This window comes from Lontra canadensis, unplaced genomic scaffold (genome assembly GCF_010015895.1).
Source record: "Lontra canadensis isolate GAN:19392208 unplaced genomic scaffold, GSC_riverotter_1.0 scaffold88, whole genome shotgun sequence".
NCBI classification, from domain to species: domain Eukaryota; kingdom Metazoa; phylum Chordata; class Mammalia; order Carnivora; family Mustelidae; genus Lontra; species Lontra canadensis.
This window is the reverse complement of record NW_022631082.1, coordinates 2,837,300-2,859,796: the sequence shown is the minus strand read 5'-3', so window position 1 is coordinate 2,859,796 and position 22,497 is coordinate 2,837,300. Positions and strand designations below refer to the sequence as shown.

At 41.3% G+C, this 22,497-nt stretch overlaps 2 protein-coding genes across 3 annotated transcripts in view; both read right to left on the bottom strand.

Annotated features, from left to right (window-relative positions):
• The window catches only part of LOC116882986 (putative adhesion G protein-coupled receptor E4P), a 50,773-nt gene extending 34,966 nt beyond the window's left edge, over positions 1-15,807 (bottom strand). Inside the window, exons 1-2 of one of the 2 annotated variants that reach the window (XM_032883781.1) lie at positions 15,754-15,807; positions 364-456 (exon numbers count right to left, since the gene is read on the bottom strand). In XM_032883781.1, coding sequence (XP_032739672.1) covers positions 364-394 — 31 coding nt within the window. In that variant the 5' untranslated portion in view covers positions 395-456; positions 15,754-15,807. Of the gene's footprint in view, positions 1-363; positions 457-6,640; positions 6,724-15,753 lie in introns of those variants that run through there. The other variant, XM_032883780.1, reaches the window with a different exon arrangement.
• Positions 15,808-19,339: 3,532 nt separating this feature from the next.
• Positions 19,340-22,497, bottom strand: part of ADGRE1 (adhesion G protein-coupled receptor E1) — a 55,123-nt gene continuing 51,965 nt past the window's right edge. The window contains exons 20-22 of the mRNA XM_032883782.1: positions 21,700-21,868; positions 21,481-21,585; positions 19,340-19,789 (exon numbers count right to left, since the gene is read on the bottom strand). Coding sequence (XP_032739673.1) covers positions 19,784-19,789; positions 21,481-21,585; positions 21,700-21,868 — 280 coding nt within the window. The 3' untranslated portion in view covers positions 19,340-19,783. The remainder of the gene's footprint in view (positions 19,790-21,480; positions 21,586-21,699; positions 21,869-22,497) is intronic.

The window sequence follows — 22,497 nt, the reverse complement described above, 5'->3', positions numbered from 1 at the left end:
GGGTAAATAACCCAGCCTCCTAGCCTTGCTAAAGCACATAAGGCATTCCCTCTTGGATGTGCCCCAACAAGACTGAGTGCCACTTACCCACAGCGTAACTCTTCATTAACACACCCCTCATCGGCTCTTGTCTCCTCCTGGTCTGGCAACCTCCACTCCCTTCCTTGTGCCTCCTGGGATCCCTTCCCAAATAAACAACTTAGACCCAAATCTTTGTCTTAGCTCTGCTTGGGGAGAGCAACTAAGAGACTCAGTGTGAGAGTTTCTGATAGGACTGGTGCACACAATCACTTCGGCACAGAGTGCCAAACTGGGGGGGGGGGGGGCAACCCAAACTAGGATGCTGGGATCATGGGCACTCACCTGAGAGCAGGGGCAGGCACCTGCTTCCCATAGCACTGAGATATCAGGGCACCAATCTGAGAAGCTCTCTCAAGCAGGACGTGGCAAGGATGTCTGGAATGAAGAAGCCCCATGAAAGTCAATTTTGTTTGGTCACAGACTTTGGAGGCCAGGTGGCTAACGCTTCTCAAAACCCTTTAATTTCTGCCGATCTTTTGACCCACTTCTGGGGAGTTACCTCCAGGAGAGGAGGATCGAAGGAGAGTAGATTCTAGGAAACAAGCTTACAACCCAGCAAATGTGGAACAAATATCCTGCTGGAATTTAAACTCCCAGTCGATCGCAACCACCAAGATTCGGACTGTGAAGAATTCCACAGGACAAACTATCCAATTTCTTCACCCTCCTCAAAAAACTTAAGGGGTGAAAAACATAGGGGAGACCTAGATTTAAAAAGACACAGAAATACAGTTGGTTGGTTGCAACTGCAGTGTCTTACTGGATCCCAAATCAAACATAAGTTTTTTAAACGTTTGAAGCCTGGCAACGTGACAATGTTAAAGAAATGGTTGTTCAGGGGCTCCTGGGTGGCTCAGTGGGTTAAGGCCTCTGCCTTCGGCTCACCCCAGGGTCCTGGGATGGAGCCTCAAATAGGGCTCTCTGCTCAGCAGGGAGCCTGCTTCCCTTCCTCTCTCTCTCTGCCTGCCTCTCTGCCTACTTGTGATCTCTGTCTGTCAATAAATAAATAAAATCTTAAAAAAAAAAAGAAATGGTTGTTTATTCTCGTGAATATGATAATTCAACTTCCTTTTCCTTATCTGTCCACTCAGACGGTTGCTCCAGAGGAAGCTGTAGGTATGATAAAATGGCTACAAACAGAGTCCTGGTATTTTGGAGATAGACACTAAAATTTTGCAGGCAAAATCGTACACTATGCAGAATTTATGTCAAAATAATTGGAGTGAGGGAATGGTTTGGGGAGCAAGTGGGAATACATTTGATCCAAGTTTGGGCAGGTGTTGATGTTGCTAAAACTGAGTGGATGTCTATGGGGTTCCTGATGCCATTGTCACTACATCTGTGTATGTTTGAGAAGTCCTATAATAAAAACGGGGAGGTTATCCTAAAGATATATTGTTCATTCAGTAGATAGATAGATACCAAGGGGCAGAAGTATGTGTGCTAGCATTTGTGTAAGACGGGAAGATAATAAAGAAGACATTAGCACATTATACACAATCAGAAATACACATATGTATATTTATAATACATTTACACAGCAGGGAAACTATGCACAAATGTGAGCTGTTCTCTATACAGTTAGTGTGTGTACTTAGCTTATGTATGTCATACACACGTAAGCACAAACATATAAAGGCATACGCACTTATATCCATATTACGATTTTGCATTTGCATGAAATATTCCTGGAAGCCACCTGTTGCCTTCGAAAACTGAGCTGCTGGGAAGCAGGAGCAAGGAGACTTCACATTTCACACTTGAATGCCATTTGAATTTTGAAGTGAAGGTATTTCATATTCAAAACCTAAGTCCCCTCCTGGAGAAAACAATGGTAGTGATGCGCATCACTGAAAATGAGCCTTTCAAAGAAGGCTTTAAGTTGTTAGTGTTTGCTCTGTGGCTATCCTTTTGAAATGCAAAAAGCACTGTCTTCAGGTAATGTCAGGAGCAATTAAGATTCAGGTTAAGACCTCTAGTGCACATTAGCAAAGACTACATGTCCTCAAATCTGTTAAACCATCAAATGTGGTACCAGTGAAGACGAAGGCACCAATGGGGAAGACATAACTGAAGCATCTGGATAGTTTCATAAAATGTAAGCGGGAGCATGTAAAGGTAAAATGCTTTCTTGAATAAAATGTAAGAAAGGCCACATTTAAAAAGATGTGTAACGCCAGTAATCAGATATTATAAATGAAAAACATGCTGTAGGAGGCTACTAACATAACATGGGAGGTTACTGTAATCTAGCGTTAGGATAAAGGCAGTAATAGAGCAAAATATGTGATCTGACTTTTAAAGGAGGTTCTGTAAATGTTAATAGAAGAATGACATTGTGAGTGATTCAAATTTAGTTTTTTAAAAAAATTTATTTGACACAGAGATAGAGATCACGAGTAGGCAGAGAGGCAGGCAGAGGGAGAGGAAGAAGCAGGCTCCCTGCTGAGCAGGGAGCCCGATGTGGGGCTCGATCCCAGGTCCTCAGGATCATGACCTGAGCTGGAGGCAGAGGCTTTAACCCACTGAGCCACCCAGGTGCCCCTCAAATTTCTTTTTATTTAACTAGCTCTACATTTTATACATGACTTTAGCAATAAGAAAATAATAACAGCAATGAGGTAGTTTCAGAGAAGAGAAAACAAAATGGATGAAAAATGAATTCTCTTGGCAGGTCCTTCCTTTCTCCATGCCCTTACTTTGATGTGTAGGTTCTGCTTTGTTCTCTGAGTTTGGATCCTTAGGGGTCCGCCTGTGGGGCGATTCTTGCAACCCTTCACCCACAGTTAGCTGTTGGCTATAGGCAGTTAGATGAGAACATAACTCGGTGCCTAGGAAAACCCAAGTTTGGATTGCAAATTGGCAGCTACCAGTTCAGTCACTCTGAGGTGGTGACTTTGTCTCTGGGCCTGTTTTCTCATTCTGCAAAATGGCGCTAAGAAAGAGCATATACTTCCTAATAACGTTGGTGCTGGTGCAGTGAAGACGACCTTTCATAGCTTGTGGCACCTGCCTGGTGTGTGACAAGTGCTGAATAAAGTTAACTGTTATGTGGACAGGATATGATGATGGTGTTGGTGGTGGATGTGATGGTGATGGTGTTGGTGAAGGTGGAAGTGATGGCAATGATGGTGATGCCAGTAATGGTGTAAGTACTATAAAGTGTAGTGGGGACAGTGGAGAGAGTGGTTTTGGTGATGACAGTGATAGTGGTGATGATGGTGCATGTGATAATAACATCATAATATTGATGATGGTAGTGCTTATGGTAGTGATGGTGGTGGTGAAGACGTTGGTGGTCATGGTGGTAGTGATGGAGGTCTCCCATGCCTCTTTCCTGACTCTGGTTATAGCCATGACTTTGTGTATTAAGGACTGACTGATCCACTATCAAGTGGTGATGAGAATTAACAGGGTCCCGTGAAGCTCCCCCCAAAACAAAGTAGTGGCCTGAGAAGGCCTATCCCATAAAAAAACCTCTTACTCCTGATGGCCTGAACAGCCTAGTCACACATTAGGTATTGGCATCTAGCATGTAAATCAAATTTTGCTACAGATCCTTCTCTAAGCCTTCTGTTCTCACTTCCTAAAAACATTCATGGAACTGCTATGGTGAGTCCAGTCCCTTACTAAGTGCTCCGACACTATTGTTTCATTGAAAGCTCACAACCACCTTATAATGTAGATCGAATAACATCTTCCCACTTTTCAAATGACGAAGTCAAGACCTAAAGAGATTCTGTCACTTGCTCCAGGTGATGCTGCTAGCAAAAGGGAAAGCTAAGACTTGGAAAATTCAGGCTGAGTCCAAAGCCTCCGTATAACTCTTGCACCCAGAACCCAAGCCCCAATACTCTTAAGTGCAAAACATGTGATAAGAATAAGTGGGGCCATTTTGGGGAAGCAAGGAGGACGGTGGGGAACTGAAAACCCTGGGCTCTATCTAGAGATACTCAATTCTACTTTTTCCACAAATGCAGAACCAGTGGGCCACATAGCTTACAGTAATGGACAAAACCACCTAACTGCAAGTCAAATTCTGTACGTAAGCATCTTTGAGGACTTATACTTGATCACTTCCTGGGTCCACTCCCTTCTCTCAACATCCATTTCCCTGTTTCATTCTTAGTTCTCTTCCCTTCCAAAAACCTACTACAGAATACACTGTAAAGAAATTGTGTCCGGGGCACCTGGCCGGCTCAGTAGGTAGAGTATGTGAGTCATGATCTCAGGGTAGTGAGATAAAGCCCCACATTGGGTTTAGAGATAACTTTAAAAATTTTTACAAAAACAAAATCAAGGGGTGCCTGGGTGGCTCAATGGGTTAAGCCGCTGCCTTCTGCTTGGGTCATGATCTCAGGGTCCTGGGATCGAGTCCCACATTGGGCTCTCTGCTCAGCGGGGAGCCTGCTTCCTCCTCTCTCTCTGCCTGCCTCTCTGCCTGCTTGTGATCTCTCTCTGTCAAATAAATAAATAAAATCTTTAAAAAAAAAAACCAAAATCAAAATTGTATCTAGATGAGGATGATTCTTTTTTTTAAGTTTTTTTATTTATTATTATTTATTTGATACAGAGAGAGAGATCACAAGTAGGCAGAGAGGCAGGCAGAGAGAAAGGGGAAGCAGGCTCCCCGCTGAGCAGGGAGCCCAATGCAGGGCTTGATCCCAGGACCCTGAGATCATGATCTGAGCTGAAGGCAGAGGCTTTAACCCACTGAGCCACCCAGGCGCCCCCATCATTAGTTTTGGATGTAGATGAGGATGAATCTTTTTGGAGGCCTCTTTGGAAACTGGTTTAACTAAAATAAGTGTTTTACATGGAAGAGGTGATGTTTTCCAGAACTGCCGAGACCTCTAGCAATGCTGATTTGGTCTTTTCACTTTATAAAATAACTTTACTGAGGTATGATTGGCATGTAAAAAGCTGTCCATGTTTAATGTGTACAACTCAATGAATTTGGACACAAGTACACACTCATGAAACCATCACCACCATCAAGGCCATAAAGATATCTGTCATCTCCCAAAGTTCCCTCCTGCCCCTCTGTGGTTAGTTGTGTGCATCCAGTAAGAATATTTAACATAAGATCTGTCCTCTCAGTGAATTTAAAGTATACAATTAGAGTATTGTTAGCCATGGATGCCACATAGTATTGTACATCTCCAGAACTTATTTATCTTGAGTAACCAAAGCTTTGTACCCTTTGACCATCACTTCCCATTTTCCCTAACCTCTGGCAACCACCATTCTACCTTCTGCTTCCATGAACTTGAGTACTGGAGCTCCACGTGTAAGTGAGATCATATGGCATTTGTCTTTCTGTGTCTGGCTTTCTTTACATTTCTAGCAATGCTGACGTGGAGAGATTTTTGACTGAGATCCATGTATTCCATCAGACAGAGACAGAACTCAACCAAGTTTCACAAATCAATCTGCTGCATTTGACATTTTATGATGATAGCATCTTAAATTTATTTTAAAATACTGGTTATTACTCATCAAGTTGGTTTCATGACTCTGCTCCCCACCAGTGGGTCACAGCAGCTGGAGGAACACAGACATGTACATTAGGTCACTTTGGCCATGAATGAAACATACAATAATAATACCTGAATGCATTTAATTGGGATGATGTGTTTCTCATGGAGGTGAGGCGTGTGGTGTGTGACAAGCTTGTCAATTCACCATGCAACCTGGATAAACCTAGTCATCTTTCTAGGTCTTGTTTTTTCATTTTTAATAGCAAATTGGTTCTATACTACGTTTGCTTCAGACTCTGTTTCTTGGAACTTTATCACAGACATATCTCAGAGATATTGCAGGGTTGGTTCCAAACTCCCTCACTATGTCAAGTCAGATACATGTTTTGGTTTCTCAGTGCATATAAAAAATATGTTTACATTACACTGTGATCTATTAAGTATGCAATAGCATCAAGTCTCAATAAAATGTACTTCCTCTAATGAAAAGTTGCTTCATTCCTCTAATGAAAAATGCTAACCACTATCTGAGCTTTCAGAGAGTCATATCACTAATCACAAATCACCGAACAATATAATAATAATGAAAAATTTAAAATATCACAATAACCAAAATGTGACACAGAGACATGAAGTGAGCAAATGCTTTCAGACAAATAGTGCCAGTAGATTTGTTTGATACAAACCTTCAATTTATAAAAAAAGAAAAGAAAAAGAAAAAGAAATACCATTTCTGTGAAGTACAATAAAGCAAAATACAGTAAAACAAGGTATGCCCGAACTTTGATTCACCTTAAGTTCCTTAATACACAACTCATCATCTCTGTCAAGAATCCCAAAGCATTTCAGTATGTTCTGCACCACATAATACACACATTGCCCAAGCAGAAGCTGGGAAATGATGCCCATATAGCCCCTCTCAGAAACAAAGTAAAAAGGCATATAACAAGATCCCCTTGAACACTTTTACAGTACCAGATGTTTTTCTAGACCCAAGAACACACATGAAATATTTTCTGTTTTCTCTTGAAAGACCTAGCCAGCTCTTACCCACAAGATGAAAATTTCTTGTTTCTTACCCAGTCCAGTAGCTTCTCAAGCTAACGAAGAAGGAAGTACATCACTTCTTATCTTGAGCTCCACTTTCTTAAGGAGCTTCATGAGTGCATGAGAAGGCTAAGGGCGTTGATTGGGCAGTTGGCAAAATGCAAAGCCCCTTAGTTCTCTTTTCGTTTGGGCAACTTAAAAAGTGTGTTACATTAGAGTGGATCATATTAAAGTGCCTCAAAGAGTGAATTTGGAAATCCTGACAGTGTTCAGTGCAGAAAATCATGTTAATGGAGAGTGGCGCCAACTTCTGTCTACATCAAGAAAATGGATCCGACGTTGAGTAGGCTCCTTTAGTTGGTGAAATTCTTAGAAAGAGAGTTGAAGGCCAGACTGTGGGAGAGTGTATCCCACTGCACTACTGTCTCTATGTATAGACCTGGTTCCCTATTAAGGTATCACTTCTCAGCTTACCATCTTGGGAAAACAACATATCCATATTCTTGGACTTAGAGATAGGGTCACCCAATTACACTCATCTACGTGGCTGATGAAATTCTTGGTTGGTCCCAGTAGCATGGTGTCCTGAAATTTTCTTCTTGTTCATGTTAGAAGAATCTTTGTAAGAGCCAGCACAAACACGGCAACCCCCTCCAACAAAACCCTAGTTTAGCAAGTCCAAACACACACCTAGTGATTTGCTCCTTATCTTAGTTTTGTTGCATTCATGAGGCATAGCTTTATTATCGCTAACACAAATATTTTCCTTTTTTGGTGTCCCATTTATCTTATAAATGAATTAGAGTCAGTGCAATGAAATATTCAAATAATCACTTAGATATGGTATGCAGGCAGTTAGTCCCTCCATGTGAGACTCAAAATATTTGTTCCAGGTGATACTCAAAATGTTTCTTTGAATGATAAATGAAAGATGGTGTAAGCCTATCACTGTCAGCTGAGCTGAAGTTAAAATTGTTTGAATGTTAAACTGAAATTCCTGAATCCGTGGGAAATCCCTGAAATTTTAAGCATTTCATGCACTCACAGCCTGTTTTCTACAAATGACAGAATATTTGCCCAAATAGATGAGAGAACTCCCCCATCTTGTTGCGTAGTCCTCCTGTGCTGACTCTAGACTTGACTGTGTGGCTGGCTTTGGCCACTGGATCGGCAGCTAACAGGATGGAAACAGAGATTTGAAAAGTGCCTGCATATCGGGGCTTGCCCTCTCTTGCTGCACTGGAAACCTCAAGATCACAATATGGTTGAACCTAAGCGGGTCTACTGGAGGATGAGAGACCATGTGGGAGAGAGCTAAAGCTCACTCATCTACAATCCACCACTCTGGTTGCCAACCTTCCAGATGAGCAGTGAGAATATGCTAGACCATCCGGCAACCAGCTAACCCACCAACTAACTGCAAATGCATGGATGAGCTCATCAGAGACCAGCCGGGCTAGACTAGACCAGAAGGAAAGTAAAACCGACCCACAAAATCATGAACAAAATAATATTGTTGTTATTTTAAACAAATGAAATTTGGGGGTGGTTTGTTACACAAGTAAGGCAAACTGATACACATCATAAAGTGGACCGAAAGAAAATTTTTACACACGTGTTGTCAAGCATGGTACCATGGGACTTCCCCTCCTAACCACAGTTGATGGGACCATGGGTTGGTCCATTCGGCACCAATAGTGAGGTGGCCCAAGCAGAGAAGTCTACCTTAGAGTACTTCTCCGTATTGGATGCTGACTGGCCAATCCATTCAGCTGGTTTCTCTCTTGGAGATATGAATGCAAAACCCCAGAGAGAGACACAGATAAACAGTAGAGTGGTCCGTGAGACAATGAACAAGCTGAGAAATAACAAAAGCAGAAGCCACCAGAAGGAACAATCCATTGATGATCTTCTTCTTTAACCCCTACTTGCTGATCTCACCTCTCCTTGATGGAGCAGTAGACTGTCACTGTCACCATAACAGAAGCTCGGTCAGTTAGGGTTAGGGTTCGACAATCCAAGAAAGCAAATGCCCAATCTAAGGAATAGTTCAGTAGGGTATGGCTGCTTTTCAAACTTCCTAGCTTGTAACAATTCATTTTGGGTTATGGTGAAAGAATCTGTTTTCCATCCTTCTCCACTCTGCTCTGTGCCCTGGGAGGCTGTCCTGTATGGACTGCATTATCAGGCTTCCCTTGCGCTCTCCCTTCCACCCTTTTTTGACCAGTGGTAGCTGTGGAAGGAAGGTGTAAAGCTGGAGGAAAGAGAGAGGGGGATATTCATTTTCCAAGGTCCTCCTTCCCTGCAGTGCCTGCACATTTGGGCAATGGTTAGATTCTTCTGTCACGGGCTAAGGCATTCCAGGTTCCTATACTTGTTCCATCCCCTTGCCACTTTAAGACAAAGACTGATAAGAGTTACCCCTGTTGCTACTCCCTCCCTCCCCTTTCCCCATCCTTTCTTGGTTTCCCTTAGCTCTGCTGTGATATTGTGATTTATAACAGGAAATATATATTTGGCGCTCATCCTGCTTCTGGCACAGAGCTCCTAAAACCCTTGGAATTTCCTAGCAATACGGGCAATGGGAGCATCTTTTGTTACAATATGTGGTCTCTTGTGACATTGGAGAACAGTAGTATCACAAGACAATGAAATGAGTAACGAGCCCCTTTTCATCACAACTGGGTTTATGTTAATTTTTGGAAAACACCTAAGGATGGGGGCTGGTTGCCAGGGGGAACCAACCAAAAATGGAGGGTTGGAACTTTCAGTCCCCTCCCGACTTCCTGAGACCCTCCCCACACTTTAGCCCGTGCATCTCTTCTATCTGACTGCTCCTGAGTTATATCCTTTCATAACAAACCAGTAATCTAGTAAGTAAGATGTTTCACTGAGTTCTGTGAGCCACCTTAGCAAATTAATAAAACTCCAAGGGGAAATTGTGGTCACCTGGCTTTTCTGGCTTTAGAGGTGGGGCAGGGGTAGTTTTGTGGGACTGAACTTTTTCCCTATGGAATCTGACACTATGCTAGTTTCAGGTAGATGGTATCACGATGGAGTTGAATTGTAGAGCACCCAGCTGATGTTGGTGCCTCATTTGGGGTGAGGAAAAAACCCCACTCACACACTAGAATTGGGTTCAGACACCCCCTCTGCCTCCCCACACCTGTATAAATAGTCTCTTTGTTAAACCCTCTTCATTTAACTACTTTGGCTGAGCCAGCTTCTTTTCACCAAGCTGCCAGGCAAAACATACCCTGGCACTTACACTGGCTCTACCCATTTTGACCAGAAGCCAAGCTTTTCTTATTAACTGTCATGCAAGAGGAAACCACATTTCAAGAAAAGAAGGAAACACAAAACACAAACACCACTTCCTCTTTTGCTTCTCATTTAACCATTGCTTTTTTTTTTTTAAGTTTTAAAGATTTTATTTGTTTATTTATTGGAGAGAGAGATTGAGCGAGAGAGAGCATGAGTGGGGGGAGGGGCAGGGGGGAGAAGAAAAGAATCTCCCCCAGACGACACATTGAGTGCAGAGCTAACGCGGGGCTCGATTTCATAACCCTGAGATTATGACCTGAGCAGAAACCAAGAGTCCAACGCTCAAGTGACTGAGCCACCCAGAGACCCCTATTTTTAAAAAATTATTTATTTTTTTTACAGTAGGTTCTAGGCCCAACTTGGAACTCAAACTCACTTCCCTGAGGCTGAGAGTCTCCTGCTCTGCCAACTAAGCCAGCCAAGTGCGCCTTTTTGCTTTCATTTAAAAACAGTTGCTTCTCTAGGGCACCTGGGTGGCTCAGTGGATTGAGTGTCTGACTCTTGATTTTGGCCCAAGTCATGATCTCAGGGTCCTGAGATGAGCCCTGCCACTGGCTCCACGCTGAGCACAGGTTTCTTGAAATTCTCTCTCTGCCTCTGCTCCTCCCCCCACCACCACCCCCAGCTCTTCCTCTCTCTAAAAAAACAAAGAAACCGTTGTTTCTCAGCAAACTTCCCACATTTTGAAATGGCGGTGTTCCATAGAAGCATCGACTGGAAATGGAAAATATGGTGAAGGCATTCTACCCTGTAGAAACAGGATGCAAGAATCAAGCAGAGCCCAGTGTTTATGCCCTAACAGAATGGCAGTCTAGACTTAATACTAAAACAGTACGAGTCAGTATCTGGTTCCCTGGAAATCAACTGAGCCTTGCCCTTGGAACATACAGTTGACACACAGTTACGGGTCAACTTGCACATATATACTGTCCAGTACTGTAAATGTATTTTCCTTATGATTTTCTTTTCTCTAGCTTACTTTACTACAAATAAGAATGCAGTCTATGATATATATAATATACAAAATCTGTAGTAATTGTTTATCGGTAAAGCTTCCAATCAACAATAGGCTGTTAATAGTTAAGTTTTTGGAGTCAAAAGATACGAATGGATTTTTGACTGTGTGGCGCATCAGTGCCTCTAACCCCCTGAGCCAAAATCAAAAGCCAGATGCTCAACCAACTGAGCTACCCAGGTGCCCCATCATTCTCACTGTTCTAAGATCTTTCAAACTGTACACTTTTAAAGTGGTTGAAATGGTGAATTTTATGTTATATGACTTTAATCTCAATAAAATATAAAGAAATAAAGAAACTACTGGTCTCATTCAAGTTTAAACAGGGTGCATGGTTGACCTGCTTGGATGTTGGCAAACTCATATTCCTTACCCAGTGGATTTTGTTGGAACTTATTTTCTGTGAAATCCAGACAACTTTGGCCTTTTGTTTTATCTTTACAGTGATCATGTAGTGATCACAATGTGTAGGAGAGGAGGATGTGTTGAAATTCATGCAAAAAATTACAAATATCAATACCCCAAATTTTATAACTGAAGCTTTCTAAATTTTCTTTGCATTTTATGTAGAAATAAAATCATAGGATAAGCTGAGGAGGTCTCAGAATTACATGTGATGCTCTTGAGAAAATTTCAGCATGGACTAGGAGTAAGAAACTGTAATTGTTAAGGTTTGGTGTACTAGCTCATGGAGCTGTAGTCTTCATTCAAGGGACAGACAGCCTGTGGTGACCTACAGGAAAGGAGCTAACAGAGCAAATACTTTGACCTCACTCTCCTCCCTTTTTCTGATATCCTGTTGGTGTTTCCCATTGGCTAAAACCAACAGGAAGCCAGAGGCCAAGGAAGTTTATTGTTATACTCCAAAGATGTCAGCATTCCAGACGGACAAATTGATGCATTTGAAGGAGTCAACAGAAGGCAGCCAGCCCACTCAGAAAAACAACAAGTTAAAAAAATAAATCTCAAAAGTTTGATGCACTGAAAAGATATTCACTGTGACAAGAGCAAAAATAAAGATTTCAAATATTTCACTTTCTTGTTTATTGAGTCTCCCCCTACCATTAGAACGTAAGTTCCATGAAAGGAAAGACAGTGTATGTCTTTCTTTGTAACCCAGCCCCAGTTTTTGGACAGTAGAGACTTAATAAATATTCATAAGATAGATAAATGACTTTGTACAAATTCTTTAACATCTCCAAAACTCCTGAGTTTTCTTATCTACTTGTTGCTGGGTGTTTTGGCTGGGCAAGAGGTAGAATTTAGATGTTTTTGGCAAACGATCAGGATGTACACTTACAACGCCTCTAAAACACCTACCTGCATGAGTTGATATTCATGGAGGTTTTGGGAAGAAACCGTGGAAGAAAAAAGAGAGAAGACAAAAAGGTAGAGAGTGTTTGTGTGTCCAGCAAGCAGACCTGTGTGGCTACATGGAGGTCCCTTAAGTGAAGGGATAGATGAGAGATGGTGCCACATTTAGGAATCAGAAGTGACTCTGTGCCCAAGTACAGCAGCTCCAGGGACCAGGACACAATGGCAGTTCCATGCTGGAGACAGAACCTATTTCCTACAGCACAAGTCAGGAGGAGCCTCGGCATTCTGTGGAATGGACCCGGCCATGGGTAAGGATCACTATGCTGGGTGGAACAGATGCTTGGGGAAAGCCTATGAGGAACTTGGACAAAGAGATCAAAGTCAAGATGGGAGAAACACATTCGGAGCAGAGACCGGAGTCTACTTCATCAGTATTCACAAATTCCTGAGAAGGGGTTTCCTGAGAAGTAAGAAAGAGGAAGAAACACCATCTGAGATCCTATGGTCAAAAACTAGATACGTAAATTGAGTAAGCCCACATTTGTAGCAAAGACAGACACAGCTTGAGGGTTTCAAATCACACACAGTGGATCATTTCATCAAACTTAGGAATTATTCATGAGGTAAGGCCATAGAAATGAGACATTACAAAGATTAATACCGATTTTAAAGGGATGCAACATTCAGGGAGAAAAGTGGCAAGTCCTCTCATGCGTTGTACATTATAGGATTTCAAAGAAAAGACGTTCCCCTCCCAGGATAAGCATTAGAAATGTCTCCTTCTGAAGCTTTTAATTTTCTTTTTAAAAGATGAAAGCAGTTGATTAAAGGTATATTTGGAAATACAAACACCATTACATTCTAGACTCAATAAAGCCAAATAATAATGGTAAACAATCCCTAAAATCATCAAGAGGAAATTCTTATCCTAATGTCTAAGAAGCATTCATTTGAAACAAACTTTTTAAAATGCAGTGCAAAATCTCATTACAATGAGCAGGTAAGCAAGTGTAGAAGTGATTAACACAACTTTCTTTTTCATATTTAATGGTCATGGGGATGGGGAGAAGTAGTCAATATTGTTGATGTCTGCTGTTAAAGCTCTTTTCGGTCCAGATTGGCCTCAGCTGAATAGGAGCTGCAACATACCTCCCCCACACCACGAGGGCGGCACCATGTCAGTAACCGACTGACACCGGTTATGAAAGGCTGCTCAGTCTGCCTCAAAGGGGGACAGACACTGAGGTACAATCCAGAGCTCACCATGGGATCTGATTGAACCCACATCCTTCTCCTACCACATTCTGCTTCCCTTACCTTCTCTTTGCTCAGAACATTCCCTCAATAAATCATGAGCACCAAAATCCCTGTCTCAGGCTCTGCCTTTAGGGAACCTGCCCTAAGTCACCCATTTTCATTTTGGAAATAGTAGTATTTGTAATGGAATTATCATGGAGTTGTGCTTGGAAATGGGAAAGGACCCTGTTTCAGTCACTGGGCAAGAGCAGGAGATGATTTGGAAAACGAGGAGAACATGTCCTTCAGAGGGAAGAATATCAGAACCCTGTCCTATTACTGTGCAGCAGACTGGCACAACACTTTCTTGATGCATTCATTCCACAAACGTTATAGATTCCATGTGTGAGCCCAGTCTTCTGCTGGTCATAGGCATAGAGAGACAAATAAAGACAAAACACAAGAACATCTGATTATAATCCAACATGCTGAGTATTACAAATAAAAGGTTGATAGCTTTAGACACAATGGAATGGAAAGTTAAGGCAAGGAGGTGACCAGATGACTCAGAACCGATAATGGAAAGCTTCTCTTGAGTATACATTACTCTTGAGTAATTTGAAGTTTAAAAAGTTTTGACAGCTTTGGTAGAGTTACGTGTTTCTGCAACCAGACATTAAACAAGACATACAAGCTTCTCCCCATTCACAACCTATCACTGGTCTGAAAAGCATTTAAATTGTAGAGTGTTTGAAATTTAGCTCACAGTGTCCCTTACAGCATTGTTTACACTGAAAAGTTGGAGATGACATAACTCAGATTAAATACATTATAACACATGTATACCACAGACCACCTTGAAGCCATGAAAACAAAACAAGTTTCAAAAGGTTTGATAAGTTGAAAAAATGTTCATGTGACAAGAGCAAAAAAAATAGAGATCTCGGAATAGTATAGATATACCTGCTCTAGGTAATCTTGAAGTGACATGAGACATCTGTCATTGTCACACTCTAGTTTTCGCTCTACATGTAAGCAGGTGCAACTAACACAGTGTTACTAATAATTGTTTTTAGGCAAAGGGTGCCAAGGAGATTGTCCTACTTCCTGAAGAACTAGCTGTAAATCTGCCCCCAAAAGGTCATGATCAGGGCCAGCACAAGGGTAGGGAGAAGAAAGCGCCCACCTCAGACACAATAGAAAAAGAGGCAATCCCTTGAGTAATCAAGATAAATACTATGTCAATTCAACATTTCAAAACATCAAAAATCAATGCAAGAAGATGCATGATAAACCAAACATCCAAAATACCCGGTACTATGCCAGGTCATCATTTTTTCCCTGTGGCAAAAAAGAAAAATGTGTACCTTTATATATATTTTCTTAATGTATTTTTTATTTTTTTATTATTTTTTAAATTTAATTTTATTTTTTCAGTGTTCCAAGATTCATTGTTTATGCACCACTCGCAGTGCTCCATGCAATACGTGCCCTCCTTAATACCCACCACTAGGCTCTCCCATCCTCCCATCCCCTCCCCTCCAAACCCTCAGTTTGTTTCTCAGAGTCTGGTCTCTCATGCTTCTCTCCCCCTCCAATTTCCTCCAATTCACTTTTCTTTCCTTCTCCCAATGTTCTCCGTGTTATTCCTTATGCTCCACAAATAAACGAAAGCATATCATAATTGACTCTCTCTGCTTGACTTATTTCACTCAGCATAATCTCCTCCAGTCCCGTCCATGTTGATACAAAAGTTGGGTATTCATGCTTTCTGATGGAGGCGTAATACTCTATTGTGTATATGGACAATTTATCCATTTTATCCATTTATCTAATTTATCCATTAATGTACTTCTTAAGACTGAATTTTTTTCTAGAACTCGATTTTGAAAATATTATTCAGTTTACTGCCATCAAAACCAAGAAAGTAAAATTTTAATAAATTCTAGTTTGGGGAAAAAATAAGATATTTAAACTTGAAATGTTTTCAGTTCTAATATCCTTAACTTCAAATTTTCAACATTCTTTCAATTATTTTAATGTTCTGGGGAAAGCACATTGTAGGTGGTCAAGAAATATTCCTTGAATGAATGGATCTTTATAGGATTGGAGAATGATGGAGTTTTTATTTTGAGTCCCTTTTCTCCCTCTAGTAGAGGCACTGGAGGTGGCAGGGGAAAGGACCATACCAAAGGTAGTTTGATGTTTAGAGTAAGAAAAATTCTTGTTGTGGAGGCTACAGCCTTTACTTACCTTAGAAATATAGAGTTCCTGGGGCGTCCGGGTGACTCAGTGGGCTAAGCCTCTGCCTTCAGCTCAGGTCATGATCTTGGGGTCCTGGGATCAAGCCCCACAACCGGCTCTCTGCTCAGCAGGGACCCTGCTTCCTCCTCTCTCTCTGCCTGCCTCTCTACCTACTTGTGATCTCTATCTGTCAAATTAATAAATAAAATCTAAAAAAAAAAAAAAACCAATCATCCGACTCTTGGTTTCAGCTCAAGTCATGATCTCAGGGTCGTGAGATTGAGCCCCAAGTCAGGCTCTGTGGTGAGTGTGGAGCTTGCTTAAGATTCTCTGTCTTTATCTGCCCCTCCCCCTACTTTGTCTCTCTCTAAAAAAATAAAAAACAAATTAAAAATGAGAGCACATGTCCCCTTAAATATATATAGAAAGAGATATAGATATAGATATAATTATATGGTTCCTTAAGGCGACTTAATGACCCACAGGTAACATCATCATAAAGACAAGCCTTTGTGTAAGTCTTCTATCATGAAGAAGTTTAAGCATCACAAATTTATAGATCCTGATAGCTAAGAGAAAATGAAGACCCCTATCCTTCTTTTCGTATGTTCCAAATTGTTGCAATTAAATACAAGATGTTGATAATCCATTGGTTACTCTATCAGTTAGTAACCACCGCAAAGGATACTTCGGAGTAAACCACTCTTGAAACTCGCTACCTTAAAACAGGGATACTTGATTGCTGCTTCCAGGTCTCTGAGTTGGCTGGGCTGGGCAGGTGAGCCATACTAGCTGGGCTTGCTCACCTGACTACGGTCAGCTGTAGGTCCAACAGTTTGCCGACAGAGGATAGCCTCAGCTGGTACAATGGGGTGACATAGCTGTCCTCCATGTTTCTCACACCCCTCCGGCAGGTTAGCTGGGTAGGGTCTCAGGGTGGAGGCAGGGATGTGAGGGCAAGTAAAATTAACCTTGTAAAGGGCAAGAAGGCCTGCACACCCAGTTGTGAAATCCTCTGTCTTTGAGTCATTCTCCTAACCAAAGCACGTCTCAAGGCCAAGCCTGAGTGAGAACAATAAGAGGTCACAAAGTGTCAGGGAAGGGGTGTAGAGAGATGGAAATCCCCTCTTGAGGCCACCGATGCAATCAATCTACCAGAACTTGTGACGGGTAGGAGCCATGCCATCTCTTGTCACCATTCCTTAGAACTGTGGCTTCGTACTGAACTCTGCACAAGCAAAACACTGAGAACTAAGCTATCATAAGTGAACTCGTGCATCAGCTTCCCTCTCAAGCTGTGGCTGACACAAATAACAGACTGAGCCTCTATCAACCAAGTGTAATGTTGTCCTCCAACTCCTGTCTAACCCAGGATCATTACTGAGCTAACTGAATCCGTCTTAGGTGGTAAGCTGACTCATAGTAAATATTTTGTCTTTCCTCTGTATCACCAAACTAAGAATTCCTGGGGTCAAAGGAAGAAAAGGAGAAAGAGAGGCACAGGGTCTCGAAGAGGAGCTCTGTGGTCAAGAACTCACAGCCTAGCTCAGTCACCGATGGCTGTGTGATGCTGGGAAAGTTACCTAACCTCTCTGAGCCTCAGTTTCCTCATCCTCAAAATGGAGAGTAATCTTTCATTTACTCATTCATTCAACATATTTATGGAGAATTTCCTAGATACAATTACCTGTACTTGTAGAGCTCACAGTCTACACTGAAGATGCCTAAGAAAAAGAGAAGTTATAATACAGGGTTAGAAAGCATGAAGCCCTAGGGACACACACAGGGACATCTAATGCTACTTCAGGAGATTCAAGGAATGCCTCCTGGTGGAAGTGATGACTGGTACTCAAGAAAAGGTAAAAATTAGTTGGCTTTTGAGGAAAGGTATCCTAGGAGGAGGGAATGGCAGATGCAAAGTCCAAAAGTCAAGAAGATATTTTCCTTTCTGGTTTTAAAGACAAGCTCTGGGGGCACCTGGGTGGCTCACTGGGTTAAAGACAAGTTCTGATTCAAATAAGAAAGGCAAGATAAATTTTGTTCCTGAGTTTCTTTTTTTTAATTTTAACACAAGGAAGCAAGAGACTTTATTTATTGACTTTAATTCTTTTGCACGCCAAGATATTTGGATTATAACCAGCAGGAGGATACATTTTAGACTTTAATTCTCTCTAGAATTTGATAACAGGTGGGGCAAGTATTTCACTAAGTTGAACTGTCCTAGCAAGACTGTGCTTTATATTTTGGCCACCATTCTATCTTTTTAAAATTGCACTTCAATTTACTAAGGAGTCCAATAATGATCGGCCAATCCTCTATTTGAAAGACGTGATCAGTTGTAATACTTGTGATCACCTTGGGCTGTGTGGTTGGGCAGTGAATAGGCTGGGTCTGTCCTACCTTGGTGAGGGTACCTGGACCTGACGGAGTGAAGGAGGAAGAAGCTGGCCAAAGGGAAATCTGAATTGAACTTCTGTTAGACATCTCTGCCAGGATATGAACTTCTGGAGCAAAATCACATGGAGAGATTTTGTTTAATGTGACAATATACTGGGCAGAGACAAAGTATAATCTCTACAGGATACAGCAAGAACTGAGCAAGAACCCGGAAGGCTCCCACAAACTATATTAATTGTATTCCTCTTATTCTGTCACAGTCCTAGGAATGTTAAGAGATCCTTTGTGACCATTGCAGACTAGAAAAAATATTTTTTAAAAAATTAAATTAAAATTTAAAAAATTAATTTAAAAAATTAAAAATTATGTCTCAAAACAAAAAAACAAAACAAAACAAAATAAAGACAAACTCTGCTACCAGCATGGCAAATGGAAGACTATTCCAGAAGATTCTAAACATTCATTCCTGTGTACAGCACAAATCTCCTGGGGCTTTCATTGGTTCAGCCATTATGGGGTGGGGCCTGAGATCCTACTTTCCTAACAAGGTGATGCTGATACTTCTGGTCTACGGACCACACTTTGGGTAGGAAGATAGAAGGGAAGATATAGACATTTTATTGTTCCAATTTTAGTATATGTGCTGCCAAAGCAAGCACAGAGCATATCTTCATTTTAAAGTTTCATCTCCCTCTACTCTCCCTGGCAATCAAGATTTTATGCAGGATGGAGGGCCAGGTGGGATGGTGATAACTTTGTGAGCAGTGTGAATCTTAGCCAAGTCCTAAGAGAGTTTCTGGAAGGAAGAGAGATGTTGTTTCCCTGAAAGGTCCCAGGAAACCAAAACACTTTCCAAAGGGTGTAGTCATCAAGCATTGCCAGTCTCCATGAAATGCTGGGATTCTGCTCCATCCAGCACTCCTACTCACCAACATAACTGTTTTTTTACTATTATTTTTTTATTTGTCAGAGAGAGAGAGAGAGACAGAGCACAAGCCAGCAGAGTGGCAGGCAGAGGCAGAGAGAGAAGAAGGCTCCCCACTGAGCAAGGAGCCCAACGCGGGACTTGATCCCAGGACCCCAGGATCATGACCTGAGCCGAAGGCAGCCGCTTAACCAACTGAGCCATCCAGGCGTCCCCCACATAACTGTTTTAAGTATTTGCACAAAAGTGTTTGCACAAAAAAAAGTCCATGTGTTTTATTCATCCCCTAGGGCCATCATTACTGTTTTACTGACCATTTCTTTAAAAGCAAGAGGAGGCTTTGTCAAAGAGTAAGTCAGTCAGCCATATGACAAATCATTTATTGAGGGCTGCTCTGTGTCAGGCTCACAACAGGTGCTGGAAAGGCACGCTTGTGGCCATGCACCAACAAACTGGAGAAACCAAAATGGCAACCAGGTAAGCTTGGTCTTGCCATTGCACTGGGATCTGTTACTTCCACAAAATTCTAGAAACTCAAAGAGCAGAACACGGAAGATGAACTGATCATCTGGGACAGAAGTTCTTGTTTTCCAGAGCATTCTGGGGCTGGAAGATCCTGCTTCTGTGCCTTAAGCTGTGCCTTTCAGAGTAGGCTCCTGTAGGCACCTGCTTTCCTCAAATGTTGCTTCATGGCACATTTGAAAGTAAGAAAGAACTTTAACCCTGTGAGAGAGAAATCAGAATTAGAACCAACAGGATTATTACAAATGAGATTCCATGGGTCTTATAAATACAGAGAGAGAAATACATCAACAAACACCAGAAGGATAAACACTAAAATGTTAACAGTGATGGTCTCTAGTGAGCAGTGTGTTTGTCTGTAGTGCTGCAGGCACTAACTGCAAACTTGAAAGCTGTTCTCAACCTCTTTATTGTGGATAGCGTCCACTCTAGAAGCAAAAAAGCCAAATACTTATTTGTCAAATTCCTTTGTAACAGTGTGTCATCACATGATACAGTTCTGACAAACTAAGTGAATGGGGAATCCACTGAGGGGGTTTCTGGGAAAGCTTTTGTTTCCTGGGAAAGGGAGAAAGGTTCGCCACTTCTGCACCATCCCTCTTGCCTTTAACATGGTTGTGATGTCAGGAGCTATGGCAGCCATCTCGCAACCATGAAAACTGAAAAGTAGGGAAAACCTAGATCCTTTACAACACTCCTGAGCAACAGAACCAATAGCAGCAACAGCTAACTCTGAGCTTCTATTCTTGAGGAAAAAAAGGAGAAGAAGAAGAATTTCCTATTTAATTAAACCACTGAATCTTAGTTACTTGTGTTTGGAATAAATTAGTGAAAGTATAAAAAATCCTAATCAGGGATGGAGGAGCCATTGTGTAGAGCAAAGTTCTACAACTCTGCAAATTTTATTTATTTAAATTTTGTTCATTCATTTATTTTTTAATTTAAATACGATGAGCACTGGGTGTTATACTCAACTAATGAATCGTTGAACATTATATCAAATCTAATTATGTACTATAACTTGGCTAACTGAATTTAAATACAACTCTGTAAATTTTGAATAGAGATGATAGCAATGCAAAATTATGTGGAATGAGGTGGAAAAAAATGTTTTGCCTCCATTTGCACTTTTGTTTCAATGTCTCTGAAACTATATATGTTTAGTATAATTCATGTAATTCATATGTTAATATATATTTAATTCATGTTAAATACATAATATAATTTTATGTATTTATATAATTATGTACTAATTATATAACTTTATAATTATATATGTAATTCTAATATCTATATATCTATATATCTATATCTAGCTATCTCTATATAAAATTATCAAGAAGAGAACCTGGCAGATGTTTTAACTGGCTCAGAAAAGAATGCAAAGTATAGACATGTGTATATTACATAATACATATATAATATGTACTATATATAATTTATACAAAATATATAAAACATTACATGGTTTGTATATAATGTATGCAATATATAAGATATCTATGATACATGTTACATAACATATTATATATATTACATAATATATGTATCTGTTTTGCGCATTCTCTTTTGAGCCAGGTTAACATCTGCCTCACTCCCGCACTGATTAATGAGTAGAATAAAATATTTAATGTATGCTCACATTCTATCTGTATGAGTCATGATTCGATCTTGTTTATTAGCTCACACAGCTACTAAGGGGCAAAGCTGGGATTTAGCCCAGGAAGCCTGGTTCCTGAACCCCAACTCTTGAACACGACACTTTAGCAAATGTGCTAATATACATGGACACACTTAGCTCACAGTAGGTACTCAGTGCACAGTGGCATCTGGTGTTGCTAAGAAGCAGTGTTTCCATCTGAACAGGACCCACATAAAACACACCATCTCACCGTTTTAGAAGTGGAGGGGACGGAAGACAGTAATATCCCTGAGCTCTGGGTCTCAGGGCTGGGTTTGATCTTCCTGGTAATCAATCTCCTGTATTCTTCCCGTACCTGGAGGGAAAAACACATCACAAGAAGATGAATTATTCCCCAGATGCAGGGATGTGGGCTGACACAGGCATGTTGCCCCGAAGACTGGGGCTGGGAAGGGCAAATGCTGTGTACCTGGCGGTTGAGCAGACAGTGAATGACGAAGATGAAGGCCCCCTGCAGGCTGTTGATGATAGTGAAGAGGTAGGCCATGATACTAGCCATGGGTCCAATCTGGAAGAGGCCTAACACCCAGGAGCACCCCAAGATGAAGAGCTGGGCAAAGGCCTTGAGTGTCAGTAACCTAGGGGAGAAGATTTGGAGACAGTAAAGTTTTGGGCAATGGCTGTTGTCCTCATGGACTGTGCCCCCACCACTCGCCCGCCACCTGGGTGGAAATAAAGGTGCGGTGGCGTCTCCAAGCCCAGAATCGGGGAAATCGAGTCCCGCTGGCACTTAAAAGGCAGTTGGCCTACAGATACACATGCCACAAGGACGTGTGGATACATATATTTAATGTAATAGTGTTTTTTTTAATGTTCTAAAACTTTTATTTTTATTTATTTCTTTTCAGCGTAACAGTATTCATTGTTTTTGTACCACACCCAGTACTCCATGCAATCCATGCCCTCTCTAATACCTACCACCTGGTTCTCCCAACCTCCCACCCCCCGCCCCTTCAAAACCCTCAGATTGTTTTTCAGAGTCTATAGTCTCTCATGGTTCACCTCCCCTTCCAATCTCTCTCAATTCCCTTCTCCTCTCCATCTCCCCTTGTCCTCCATGCTATTTGTTATTCTCCACAAATATGTGAAACCATATGATAATTGACTCTCTCTGCTTGACTTATTTCACTCAGCATAATCTTTTCCAGTCCCGCCCATGTTGCTACAAAAGTTGGGTATTCATCCTTTCTGATGGAGGCATAATACT